At 50.7% G+C, this 14,358-nt stretch overlaps 1 protein-coding gene across 2 annotated transcripts in view; it reads left to right on the top strand.

The window, feature by feature from the left end:
- The window catches only part of LOC116824594 (tyrosine-protein phosphatase non-receptor type 11-like), a 93,364-nt gene that overhangs the window by 68,338 nt on the left and 10,668 nt on the right, over positions 1–14,358 (top strand). For both annotated transcript variants that reach the window (XM_032779977.2, XM_032779978.2), the window contains exons 3-8: positions 8,582–8,776; positions 11,715–11,907; positions 12,085–12,204; positions 12,814–12,927; positions 13,297–13,393; positions 14,047–14,126. In XM_032779977.2, coding sequence (XP_032635868.1) covers positions 8,582–8,776; positions 11,715–11,907; positions 12,085–12,204; positions 12,814–12,927; positions 13,297–13,393; positions 14,047–14,126 — 799 coding nt within the window. The remainder of the gene's footprint in view (positions 1–8,581; positions 8,777–11,714; positions 11,908–12,084; positions 12,205–12,813; positions 12,928–13,296; positions 13,394–14,046; positions 14,127–14,358) is intronic.

Raw genomic sequence — 14,358 nt, 5'->3', positions numbered from 1 at the left:
CCAGCAGACCCTCCGCAGCCATGTCTGCGGGAGATCCACCGGAGCCACAGGACTGTCGAGCGGCAGAGCATCCCTCGCAGCGTGCCACCGTGATTGGGGCAGCGAAATGGCTAGAGCCAGCACTGCTGGACTGTGATAGGCTTCCTCTGTTCTCATGTGGGAACTGTAGTGGGTGCTTAGAGCCATGTCTGGCCTTTTGAAGCATCCAAATATTTAGAATTACTTCTGAGAAAAGCAAGGATCCATTTACAGAATCAGCCAGCTTTCTGTAAATAACTTTAAACAAGGGGAAACAGTATTTTGAAAGTTTCCTGAGATGCAGCTGCCCTTGGGCCACAGCTGTAACACAAATCTGTTAAAAGCACCTAATAGAGACCCTATTAACTTGGCAAATAGGCCACATTTTATGGGAACAGATCTTATCTAGGTTTGCTGCATACAATAGAAAATGCTTCTGGGTAATAAAATCTCGCTAGAGTGCTCCTCTCTCCCACAGTGATGTCCCTGTTAACGCTTCTGTAGGACCCTGTTGTTGTTAGCTAGACACTAGATTTTATAGATTGTTCCCCCTTCCTCCCTGCAAAAGGCTGTGAAAGTACACTCCATCTGGTATTTGGATGATTCAATCTGTAACCAAAGAGACAGAATTTAGAATTCTGTCATATGAATTACATATACAAGCTGCAGGGTTCGAATCAAACTCTGTTACTGAGGAGATATTGTTTGTTTGCAAGAGTATAGATAGAATGAGGAGGAAAGGAGGAGCTGAAAGAGGAATTCAAGAAATCTTGAGAAAACATCTGTCAAAAAAGCAATTGTCATTGCAGCTTAGTACGTTAGCTCCTAGAGGTCCCATCCGAGAACACAATAAATGTATGCTTGGTAAGACTCTGTCCTAGCTTCAAAGAGTTGACAGTCTAAATAGGCCAGACAAAGTGTCATTTTCATTTTACAGATAGGGAACCGAGAGACATGCCCAAGGTCACAAATCAGTCTGTGTCAGAGCTGGAATTAGAAACTGGCTGTTCTGAGTGTCAGTCAAGTGCCTTAATTGCAAGACCATCTTTCTCTTGGGCTGGGTTTCTCACCTGACAAGTCGATAAAGATCCTGTTTTGCCTTATAAAAGGCCAAACTCTTTGTGGCTAGAACTGCAAGGAACTCAGTGGAGTGTCACTAGCAGAGAATTTGGCCTAAATACTTGAGTTTCTGATATTTCTTGCTTTAAAAGTTTGACTCGGGGCTGTGGTTTGCCTGATACCTTGGTACATCCTGGGAATACCTCCTTTTGAATCATGAATTTTGTTCTTCCCAAATCTGGCTTGACCAGCAAAGTCGGGGAAGTGTTACTCTGGGACCAGCAGGCAGGGAACTTGTTCTGTATGGAAAGCTTGGAATCTATGCAGCACGAACCTCCCAGAGAAACCACTGTCCACTGATGAGCTCACTAATGGCCTAGATATCCCTGATATCTGTGCACCGTCCTGGGGCCGTGATGTGCCCCTGTGCGCAGTAGTGCATGTGCAGTGCCTGGTACTGCCTGCTGATTCACTTAAGCAATCTCTGACAGCATCTCAGGTGGGACGTGTGTAATCTGGGAAGTCTCTCCTTTTGTCTGTGCTTTTTTTTTTTTTTTAAAGCACCCTACCAAGTGAATTCAAATAAGAGAATGGGTCTCCTATTGGGGAACATTTCTTGTTTCCTTGTAATAGGAGGTGGGTTCCTTATGTTTGTTCTGCCTGGGACGCTCTCTTCTCTCCGTTGCAGAGAAATCTTGGGAGTGGTGGGTAGCAGGATGGGAGAACTCTCTGCCATCCTCCTGCTGCCCCCATTGAAGCCTGCATTGATTGAACCATCTGCACCCATGCCATAATTACCCCATGTGATGATTGCAGGCGAAGTGCCCATTCAAGTTAGGCTGCTGCGTGACGGCATCCCACCAGCCAGCATGAGGCAAGGTGGGAAGGAGGAGATGGCATCAGGTCCACATGACAGTGGATATCGGTTTGAGGCCTGGTGAACTGTGAGACAGACAAGGCTGAGTGGGAGCTATTGCAGCGTGGCTGAGGGGCACCTGTGGTCTGGGTGGACCTGTAAAGAAAGGAGGTGCTTCAACACTGGGATTTCTCGATTACCATGGGTCACCAAAGGTTCCGGCCCCCCACAAGGGAATCTCATGCTCGTGAAAGATGCCAGAAGGTCTTTCTGAGAAAACAAGTGCAGCAATGGCATAGGCTCACGTGTGCTTTGAACCTCAGCTGGAGAGACCAATTCTAGGGTGAGAGACTCAATCGCTCTCCACGCCCTTTTTATCCTTGGTGCCTCTGCTAAATTGCTGTACTGCGGACACCTGTCCAACGGGGAAGAGGGCTGAGAACATCCGTTGATTTCACATAGGCCCCTGGGGCATCGAGTGGTGGTGAGTTCTAGCCTTCACGCACCCAACCTGGATTTGAACCGTTAACCACCTGGATGATGACACTCAACTCCATTCCGGAGCCATTTAGTTCTCTGACTTCTGTCTGTCCAGTTGGATGTGCATCCCAAAAGGCAAGAGAATAACATTCAGCTTTCTTTGGCGTGATGCAATGGTAGAGAACTGAGCATTTTGTGAGAACCCAGGCTACTGTCTGTTCAGGGCCAAGTTTTCAACCAAGTTTCTAAAATACGTGGGAGGCTCTTCCTGTTTTGCATAGACAACATTTTGGTGTTTTGCAAGTGGGGTCACACATTGCCTGATAAGCTTTAGGCTGTCTTTGTGCCTCTGCCCGATGAAACATGTGACCAAAAATACTTTTTTTTTTTTTTTTAAGGGGGGGGGCAGACAGCAGCCAAGTGTGGCTCATGTTTTGACTCGTAGACCAATTCTTCTGCCTTTTGGTGCCAAAAATTATCCGATTCAGATGCCCGCCAATATGAGCATCTTCGGTCTAGAAATCTGCCTTGAAACCTAATGAGGCTGTTCTGGAAGTCTTGAGTCTGTTCTCAATTGGCCCAGCTAAGAAACAGCACAGAACAACTTCTCTCATGGGGGAAATGTTATAATAAAGAAAATGCCAGATATTTTCAACCATCAAAAAAAGAGTTGTGGTTCCCTTTGGGGCCATAGGCAGGGTTTGGGTGAGCTCTTAGCTCATGCAAAACATTTTGACCACCCATAGTGAGTTTTTCCTAGTTGTTCTGAATTCTGGTGGGTATCTGCATCCCCACTTCATCAGCAGACCATGTAGGCTCTTCCAGGCACTGCTGCTCTTCCTATACATGAGAAGCTGCTGCTGATGTGAAGGTTATGAAAGGAAGGGTGGCCAGATTCAGGAGATCTTGTTTTGAATCTTGACTCTGTCACTGATTACTTGTGACCTTACATAAGTTCCTTTATCTCTTTGTGCTGCAGTTCTTCACCTGTAGAATAGACGTAAAAATGCAAAATATCTCTCTCCTTTTATCTCTCCTCCTAAGTAGGTTGCAAAGCCTTCAGGGCAGGGACTGAGAGTCTCTGTGGTGATGCAATGCCTAACATGGTGGTGCCGTGCTCTCTAACGAGGCGTCCAGATATGCCATTGTAATACAAATTATTGGGGTTTCTCATGAGAAGGTTGGAATTGACGCATCATCTGGCTCAGAGGGTTTTGAACTTGCTGACTCTGCTGACAAGATCCAACTTCTTTGGAGATTTCAAACAGTCTGTGTCCACGTGCTAGAACAATGTCCACGTTGTTAACGAACAGTAGCAATGCCACTGGGTGAGCCATGTATCTCTGCTTTGCTCTCTTTCATCAGACCAGGTTGTTGCATTGATGAGGATGTTGTTCAGGGATTGGGGTCTGTGGCCCAATTCGAAACTGCTCAGGGAGACTTTTAAAGTTGCAAAAGGGCATGGGGAGGTGGGAGGGAATGAAATCCCTCAATGCCCTTTGTGCTAAGCAGGACCTTGAGGGCTGCCTGGATAAAGGGCTCCGATTGTCCAATTTCCCTTTGCATCCATACAGTTCTAGCAGCCTTTTGACCGGGAGGGGCAGGGGGGATTTCAGTGAACTGAGGCTTTGTAGGTTTTTAATGGGCTTGGGTTGTCGGGAGGGAGAAGCAGAATGAAGGAAACTTCAGAGCGTCTGGCCAAATGGCAAAGATGTGGCTTCCATCCGGTGTGTTCTGTGCTGAGCAAAGGGCTCTCTGCATCCAGCCTCAGGCACAAAACGGCTGGCGAGCTTCATCTGCCAGCTGTGATTGGATCAGTAATGATGCTGCCCAATTTAGGACAAAACTTTTGCCCGGCCAGGCTGTGACATTGGGGAAGCGTAGCTTAGAGATCTCCCCGCTCTTGATGCCTTTATATGCACCCTCACTTTGCATAAGGGGTAGATAAGGTCTGATTTTAACCTACGCTTACTCTTTCTCTCTCACTAAAGATGTTTCCAGCGCGTGTGGTGACAATTACTATCTCTGACTATGGTCGGGTGTTTTTGAAGGGCTGAGTAACCACAGTTGGAGACAGACTTTGAAAAGACTTGCCACATTTCTCTTGAAAAGCTGGCCCAGAATCCCCTTGGAAATCCTTCCCTAGCACGTCAGCAGCATCATTATACCTGAGCATCTGAACAGCCCGACTCTTCTGAGAGGAGGGTTTGTCATCTCTACCCCAGATTCAGACGTCCCAGACTTTTATGGCTGTGTCTATACTACAACTAGAACAGACTCTGAAAGGGTCTGATTCAAGCTGGAGTTAGACGGGTGTTAACCATGTCCCGGTAACTCCATCAAAACACCAGACCTTTCAAAAGTCGCTCCTGCTCTGCCTTTGGCACACGGCAGCTTAGTTTCTTGAGGACTGAAATGCTGTGGTCTAACTTGAGCTTTTGTGCTCAGTATATAGGGTTTCTGGGTGAAAGGTCAAACTAAAATTCACCACTCAGCATTGTGTGCCTCTGTTTACTGCATGTGACCCGGCATGCAGTGCCGGCCTCTCCAGAGATGGGTTTCAGGTGTTGCTGGGCCAAAAAATTCTACTGGGACGTAAAAAGGCTTTTCAGAAGCACTAGATATTGGCCTAATGCTGCTCTGACTCTACTTGGAGTTTCTGTGGAGAAGGGCTTGTTTGCTTATGGCAGCATTCTTATTAGCTTAAGAACCATCCCCCTCTGTGGCAGAACCAAAGGTAAACAGCCTGAGCTCCCTAGCACATGGGCACAGCTCCACAAGCCCGTGGCACTTATGCCGGTTTACACCAGCGGAGGATCTGGCCTACCGTGGGGGGCTGATGAATCTTTGAGGAAGCGGAGCGGCTAGAGAACGTGTGGCTACTGCTGCATTTCTGGAAGTCAGACTTTTGCCCTGGGTCACCGAGGGTTCAGCACCACTGATGGCACTTAAAACTCATCTGCACTTCTTGGATAGCTTTATTGAGCTAAATAAATGCAGCTCTGTGCATTTGAAAGGGACTTGCCCACTGAGCTGGACCTGAATAAGAGATGCTCTTTTGCAAAATCCATTGGCTTTCACAGTCCCATCATCCCTCTGCTGTTGCTACTGAGAATTAAATTAAATGTATTCAGTGTAACGAGTTAGCCCTCCTTTCCTCATTTGATTCCTGCTACCTCCCTTTTGGTGTCGCGGTCCCTAGATGCAGAAATGATTGTGCTGTCAACTGATGGGGTGACTCTAGGCTGGAAACCCATCTGAGGACCCAAATCTGGGCCAAAAAACAGCCAGCAAAATGAGGCTAACAGGTGATGCAAACTGACTTAGCTCCATTCACGCTCATTCAATTTCATTGCTGGCTGAGGGGCAGGGATAGCTCAGTGGTTTGAGCGTTGGCCTGCTAAACCCAGGGTTGAGTTCAATCCTTGAGAGGGCCACTTAGGGATCTGGGGCAAAATCAGTACTTGGTCCTGCTAGTGAAGGCAGGGGACTGGAGTCAATGACCTTTCAGGGTCCTTTCCAGTTATGAGAGAGGTATATCTCCAGGCATTGCAGGCCATCACGTGCATATTTGCACTGGTTCGCAGTAGTATAGGTCAACTTGTCTGTACCCGGCATCCTCTGATTTCCCCCTACCCATTCTACAGCGAGGGGCGCGTTCTTCCTCACTCAGAATAACTGGAAGCTGCCCCTTGAGGAAAACTCAGCCTGCAAGGGCTTGTCTAGATTAGAGGAATTTGCACGGAAGCAGCTAAATTGATGTAAGACACTGCTTCAAAGCCTTGTAGGCATGGTGCGAAGCCGGACTAATACCGGTGCCGCTGTCTGAGTGAGTTACACGGCTAAGCAGTGGTACCAGCCCCATCTCGTCACAGTGTGGCACCTCTGAACTGGGCGCTTGCCCTGGCGTTGTATCAGCGTTGATACAGCTACTCTAATGCACAACCCGCAGTGTAACCCAGGTGTAACCACGCTTCTTGCCACTTTGCTCCTCGACACGCAGCCAGCTTCCGGATTGACCTGTCGAAAGCAGCCTTGCCTGGGGACTGTTTGATTAAACATGAGTCCTTCCCTGGTGTCCGTGGGCTTTGGATGTGGCTCTGTTCCATTTGACCCTGCGCAGAATGCGTCAGGCCCTTCTAATTCTGTGCTCTCCAAAACTAGTGACTCTTCTGCATGACCTTACCCACCCCTTGCACCTCCCAGGTCTCCTCTGTCTTGCTGTAGAAGTTGCTGTGGCAACAGACAGAGGCCAGGAGCTGCTTGTCCTCCCTCTCTATCTCTGTCTCTTTCTCAGCGACAGGCTCCCAGTTGCCATGGATGAGCTCAGCAGGGCTGCCGCTAAGTGCATGTAAAATGCAATTCACTTGCCTCTCGGGAAGGTTGGCAAGGGCTGTGGCAGGAACTTGGCTGGGTTTTACAAGGGCTGAGGGGGGGCCCTTGGAAGAAGCTGGTAAACACACATACCTGGGGCTCTGGGAGACACTGGGGCAGAGCACGTGGCAAAGTCAGGAGGATGTGGATTGCTCCGACGCTCTGAACTAGTGGCTTGATAGCGTCTCATGTGCATTGCGCGTGGACCCCTGTGGGAAAGAGTCGGAGGGAAACCAGAACGAGTTCAGAGTGCAAGTCCGTCCCAGCCAGCTGTCTCAATGGCTTTAGAGGTTGGGGTGGGGAGACAATGAAATAATCCAGCTCCGTCCATGTTCTGCTGCTTATTTGCTTTTAATGCTGAGGGGTGGTGGGGACCTGGACTCTAGCCAAGGTTGGGTCGTCACTTTCCTTTCCAAGACAGGTCACACGTGGGCTGGAAGCTTTCTCCCTAGGTCCTGGCCAGTGCCCGGCATCTAAATCCTGCTCTTCCTGTCATAGGCTCGTCTAGCAACAGGCACCAGCCACACCCTGCAACATCCGCTTTTCTCCTCCTGCCCTGGGCTGGAGGACCTCTGCACAGCCCATGGAGGCAAGCCTCTGCGCCTGGGTCGACAGACTCGGTTGTGCTACCGCACTGAAAACAGCTGTGTAGACAGAGTAATTTGCTCTCTGAGGCCTTAGCAGAGGGGAGGGCTATTTTTAGCATCGGATCATGAGCCCATCCATCTGGGCTTGGCACCTGCTTGCTGCTGTGGGCTGTGTAGACGTACCCTGTGCAGCTCTGCCAGTGGACCTGAATCCTGGCCTGAATACAGTCCTGGGCCCTGTGCAACAATGCTGTTGCAACTCTGTCCTGCTCGCGTAACACCGACAGACCCTGGTTATCAGCAGGCAGGATTGAACCTGGGACCTCTAGAGCTTAATGCATGAGCCTCTACTGCATGAGCTGAAAGCAACTGGCTGTTAGCTAAGGTTGTAGAGCAGACTCATCTAACGCTAAGTGGTCTAGGTGCTGCTAGATGGGACAGAATACCGCACTCAGGAGGTGTGGGGGTTACACATGCATCTAGGAACATCTTGTGTCCTGAATAAATGTCCATCAGGTGCTAGGAAGCAATCATCCTCGCTCTGTCCCAAGGTGCCAGGCGCTGAACCTGGTGTTAGTAGGTGACACGCATGCACCAGCGTCCCTTAGCAGCGATCTCCAAGATCCTCTCACTGGGGGAGGGAGCTGTAGGTCTCAGAACTGGAGTTAAAAAGGACAGACAAGTACTGACACCTCTGGGGCTCTTAAGCACCTGTAAGGCTCAAGTTGAAGGGAGAGGCAAATGCCCAACTCCTCTGAAAATCGGGCCGCGAGATGCTTTTAAATGGGGCACTGCTGGGGAAAAAAATACTAATTATCTGATGTGAGGTTTGTGCGATATGACTCCAGTTGATGTGGATGCCTATTAGTGTGGGTGTATCCGCAGAGGTAGTGTTACTTAGTGGGCAGAATGCTGGCCTGGGACTCAAGAGACCTGGGTTCCATTTCCAGCTCTGCCACTGGCCTGCTGACTGACTTGGGAAACTAAGGCATGGGGAGGGAGTTGCTTGCCTGTCTGTAAAATGGGCATAATGGGGGTACCAGCCTCCTTTGTAAAGTCTCTTGAGTGCTAGATAAGAGCTGTTTGTTACAATGACCTCGTGTTAGAATTCTACTGGGGGGCCCTGGACTCCGAAGCTCACTGCCTGTGTATGCTGTGCCCCCCACACACACACACTGATACAATGTCCTGTCTTCTCCAACACCAGGAGACACGACGAGGTGACGCACATTAAGATCCAGAACACCGGAGACTACTACGATCTCTATGGCGGGGAGAAGTTTGCTACCTTGGCTGAGCTGGTGCAGTACTACATCGAGCAGCAGGGGCTGCTGCGGGAGAAAAACAGCAACGTGATTGAGCTGAAATACCCTCTGAACTGCCAGGACCCCACCTCGGAGAGGTGAGCCACTGCTCTCGGCCTGCCTGGGGAGGGGGGACCTGTCGAACACGCTGGGCAGATCCCCAAGCATCACGCACTGAAGCGCTCCAAGGAGGTTTGCACTGAGGCTGACCATGCACCTGGGCTGGGTTTGGAACAGAGCCCAAAACTGGATGCATTTGGGTTTCGTAGCCTAAGAGCTGCCCTCACAGACTCTCGTGATCCCTTCAGAGTCTGTTTAGCAGTGCGTTGTCCCTTCCCCCGCCCCCCACCCCTTGTGACAGTCATGAGAACCTGTAACACTGGGGTCCCTTTGACTTCTGTTGAATTGCAAACTTGCCACCGGTAACCTCAGACTTTCCCTGAGTCCCAGATTAGCAACCCCGCCCCCACCCCCATGACCATCGCACTCCGATTTCCCCAGTGTCACATGCCCCCAAAGAGCTGGTCTGCCTGGACCAGAAAGGGAAATGAACGGGCACGCGGGTGGAGATGCCACTTGCGGCCCCTAATTACTCTAACTTTAGCAGCCACAGTCAGTCGGCGGGATGGTCTCACTTCCTGAAATCGCAGCTTCTCTCCCTGTGCACTATCATGTGAGCTGCCCTGGCCAGCCGAGGAGCTGGGAAGTCCCTCCGGCTCATGTGCTGCCTGGTTGCTAAGACGGGTTAGTTGCTCATTCCATCCTGCAGCCTGAGAAGCAGTTAACGCTAACAGAAGCCCTGGAGAAGTGGAAACCCTCCTTGTGTTGATTCCTTCCAGAGAGACTCTGGCATGGCGAAAGGTTGTTGTTGTGTTTTGTTTTAAAAGGATTTCTGCTCATTGCCAGCACTGTGACTCCGATGTTAAGAAAAATGGGCCCCAGGTCCAGGAATACAAGGGGGCAGGGGGCTGCAGACGTGGATGGGAAGAGCTGTGTGGGGATCTGGTTCTAGACTAGCAGAGAGTCCTGGGAACGGGGATTGAGGCATATTTGCAGAGCAGCATGTGAGAAGTGTGCACGGTGCCTGGCTGACTCTAGCAAAGTGCTGTCATTCCATCACTTTCAGCAGCAATAAAATTCACCCATACGTGTACTCCTAACACAGTCTCAAATCGGGGTGAAGTGATTTGCTCTTCAGGTACCCCACAGCCCGTGGCTGAAATTGCTGTCATCACAGCCTGCTCCGGAGGATCGGCCTCGCTGGCTCCCGCTCCATAAACGTCGTCCTCTGGAACAAAGTTGCTGAGACATGACGTGATGCCATTGCATCTTCCCTGGAAGATATTTTGGGTCACTCTGAATTCCTAGCAGCCTGGCTTGCAGGCCAGGAGCCAACCTCATCAATCTGGGAACCAAGTGGCATCTGCCCAGAGAACTGAGTTGTTGACTGAGCGTGGGCACTGGATGCCCTGAGGCAGAGAAGCTCTGCTTTAGCATCATCTGTATTACAATAGTGACGAGAGGCCTGATTGTGCTGGTTGTTGTATGCACACAGTGAGATAGTGCCCGTACCCACCAAAGAGAGTAAATCTAAGCCGATGAGACAAGACTGGGAGAAAAGGAAGAGGAGTACGGGTGGAGCACAGTACACAGACAGATTTACCCAAAGTCACACTGGAAGTTTGGGGTAGAGCAGGAAACAAACCATGGATCTCCCAAATGCTAAGCTAGTGCTCCAACCACTGGACCATCCTTCCATGATCAAGGCTAAACTAACGAGGCTGCTGGACCAAAGTGAACACGGGAATCCAGGAATAAAAGCAGCGTGTTCCAGTTGTGGCACAGGGCTAGGAGGAACTGTGTTCTATGCTCAGCCCGCCCTACTTCGGATTCACTAGGTAGCCTTGAGAAAGTAACACAACTGCTGTGTGGGAAATGGCCACTTTCGTAAAGTGCTGGAGTTCTGCAGATGAAAAGTGTCGGTTCAGTAGGAGCTCTCACTTAACTAAAGTGTGTCCCTCTGTCCAGAGCATGTTAGCGCTGCCATCTAGCGGCGAAGGTGTGGGAAAATGAGTGGCTTGCATTTTAAAAGCAGGGCAGCATGGAGCTAGGAAGGTAATTCTGTGCAAGGTGAGAGAGGGGTTGTAGTTTCCTGGTGGAGCAGATCAAATCCTGCTGTTTTCCCAAACTCTCAGCACAGGAGAAGGCCCATCTCTTAAATCTCAAAGTGAATTTGGTGATCAGGAAAGTGAGTGGTTGAATGGTGCTAACTGGAGCTCGTGGGGTTTATTGTGCAAATCCTGCACAGACCCACAGGGTGCGATCTGCCAGTGCATCTCATTCCTGAGCTGCAGCAACCTTTGCTATTCTACTTGCGGGCTTTTGCTGACCAAAGACTGCTAGTTATGAGTGTCCTGCTGTGTGTGTCTTTAAATAGAGATGTTCCCTAATGAGATCTGCTAGACTGATTTCACTTGTAACGTAATGAGGAGCTGATCCCAGAGATAAATTAGTATATTAAACCAATGTGTTGTTTGAGGCTACTGCCATTTTGTATTTGTCCGGTGGGGCAAATAAAAGTCCTGATGTTTGCATCCTCTCAGCCGGGTGAAGTATTGACGTGCCCTTGCAGCATATAGCAGCAATGTCCCTGGGGTTTTACTCCTAAAATATTCCAAGCTGGGGACTTTCCCCAGCTGGGCAGGCAGTGGGACTGAGAGCTGTAAAACCAGTGTCTCATGAGTGGCAAGGATAGCTGCATAAGCTTGGCGTGCCCGCTTTGCAAGAGCTCATGGGAGCACTCTTTCTGGGTTGAGCTTGAGAATTTCCCGTCTCTTTGCTCTGTCTTCTCTGGTTCGAGCCTGGGGTTTGCAATAAAAGCTGAAGCTAGGTAGCATCATACAAGTTTTTGGCCCAGTCTTAATGGTATCTGAATAACCACCTGTCTATAGGGAGGAGAATCTTTTTTTTGCTCTTTGAGTGCTGCTATATCTCTGTGTCTCGCCTCCACCCTGATTGCCTTCTCCATTCTCCCAGGTGGTACCATGGGCATCTGACTGGCAAAGAGGCAGAGAAGCTCTTGACGGAGAAAGGCAAGCCAGGGAGCTTTCTGGTGCGGGAGAGCCAAAGCAAACCAGGGGACTTTGTCTTATCAGTGCTGACGAATGAAGACAAGATGGAGACAGGAGACCGGAAGCCACGGGTGACTCATGTGATGATCCGCTACCAGGTGGGAAACCCTGAACTGGCTGTTAGGAGGGGGACTAGGTTTTCTTTGCTCTCCTTGGGCCCTGTCCAGCTCTCCCTGGAGTCCAGTGGGAAGAATCCCACTGACACCAGCGAGCGTTGGATGAGGCACACGACGCGTGCTCTGGTCACACTAATAATTCGCCACTTCCTCCCGCAGCCAGATGGGAAGTATGACGTTGGGGGAGGCGAGAGGTTCGACACGCTCACAGACCTGGTAGAGCACTACAAGAAAAACCCCATGGTGGAGAAATCCGGTGCTGTGGTTCATCTGAAACAGGTGACGACTAATAAGCGTGGACTTTGGTACACATGAACTAACCAACCCTCCCAAGAGCACGTCACGGGGTGCTCTGGCCAGTCCTGTTTTACAATGGGATTGTTGTTTGCATTCCCTCTGTCCATGTAGCAGCTTCCCATAAGACATTTCTGCCCCCCAGCCTGGCTTCTCCCACTCAAACAGTGGTGCCTGAACAAAGGCTTTAGGAAGTGGAAGATTTTGGGGGTTTGAGCCTGGAACCTCTTACGTTATTAGTGACCCCCTGGCGACACTGTGTTTTTTGTCACTATCTAGTGGCTAGTCCACAAGCAGAGTTTTGTCTGCTACAATCTTTGAACTGCAGCACCTGGTTCTCTACCTTGGGTTGTAGATTCCTGCTTTTAGATCTGGAGAGGGTGGTTTCCACCCCAGCAGCTACTGCCCCACCCGAGCATCTCATGAGCCCGGCCTTACAACTGCAGGAGTGAGCTGAAGATGTGGGAGAGGGTGGGTGTTGTGCTTTGGAGCACATCCTCTAGCGAGTTGGTGGGGAGAGAGCAGGGGCCCCCGTGGGAGTGGAGTCCCAGTGTCACGGGGCATCTCTGTGTTCTAACCCTGCCTACTTTTCAGCCCTTTAATGCCACGCGCATCAACGCTGCCAACATCGAAAACCGAGTGAAGGAGCTGAACAAAATGGCGGATCACAGTGAGAAGGCCAAGCAAGGGTTCTGGGAAGAGTTCGAGGTACAGGAGTCCAGCTGTGTTACCCCTCCTCTACCGCCACCCACAGAGGATGTGATCTTAGCATTGAAATATCAGACTTTCCCAGTGTTTGAGCACGAGGGGAGGCACTCTCCCCTCACCCCCACAACTGGCTGCCCTGCCCTATCTGAGGGAGTTCCCTGCACCTCTTCTCCTCCCACCCATGCCGTGTTTGTAGGATCCCTCTCCTAGTCCTACCCTCCTCTCCTCCATTCCTTGTTTCTGAGGAGCCCCCTCTTGGCACCCCATTTCTCCAATGCCATGTTGGAGGAACCCCCCCCATCCCTCTCTGGTATCTGAGAGCCCCTTGTTTCTGTGTCACTGTTCACTTGCATGTCCCCTTCTCCCCAGATGCTGCAGCAGCAGGAGTGTAAGCTCCTCTACCCCAGGAAGGAAGGGCAGCGAGTGGAGAACAAAGCGAAGAATCGCTACAAGAACATCCTCCCCTGTAAGGAGACACTGGCTGTCGTTTTTTTCTAGCTGCCGAGCTTCTCTGGGGACAGTTGGCCCGTGGTATTGGGGGCTGGGATTGCATGGCATTTAGAGGCCCGGGCCTAATATTCACATTGCCCATCTGCTAAGGAACGTGGGATTTGTCTATTGAATCAGAGCCGGTGTCTGTTCAGTTCGGTGCCCTTTCTCGTGCTTTCCTGAACTCCCCACTTCCGCATCCCAGAGACTCAGGCAAAATGGCATTTCCTCCTCCTTCACCTTTGTGCAATCAAATAAGCCCAGAGCTCAGCTGAGCCTCGCTGGCATCGGCCAAAAATCACATGAAGCCAGAGCTAGCCCCCGGGGAAGTGAGACCCACTCAAGGGTTGTACCATTGTGCCCCTCACTGCTGTAGCATCCAACCGCCTCCCAGGAGTCTGGCCTTAGTTATGGGTTTGTGGCGTACCCCAGAGCCAGGCAGAATGGGCTGCCTTGATTCATCACTAGGGGAACTTCTTTCTTTCCACTCTGGAGTGGACCCAATTAGCCTCAGCCCTGAAATTACCCGCATCATTCACACGTGACCAGCTGGTCAACTGTTGGGGGCCCGGTGTGCAGCACAGTGATGCTTCTGCGTGTCGCTCGAATGTAGCTTCTCTTCCCATGCAGTCGATACCACGCGAGTTGCGCTCCGAGACGTAGATGAGAGCATACCAGGGTCAGACTACATCAACGCCAACTACATCAAGGTACGTCGGGAGGGAAAGGTCACTCTTGCGGGTGAGGGGCCAAGGCTGCCCTCACTGCCCATGAGCGGATGCAGCGGCGCCAAGAATACCATCACAAAGGCAAGCCCAGCAGGAACCCCTGTATTTCGCTGGTCACAGGCCAGGTGCCATCTCTGCTGAGAATCCTTCTGCTCTCAAGCAGTTTCCTGATAGTCCCCCACCAGTTCTGTAGGCAGAGTACAAGGCCCCTGTG

Source organism: Chelonoidis abingdonii, chromosome 23 (assembly GCF_003597395.2).
Source record: "Chelonoidis abingdonii isolate Lonesome George chromosome 23, CheloAbing_2.0, whole genome shotgun sequence".
Lineage (NCBI taxonomy): Eukaryota > Metazoa > Chordata > Testudines > Testudinidae > Chelonoidis > Chelonoidis abingdonii.
This window is presented reverse-complemented; position numbering and strand designations above follow the sequence as displayed.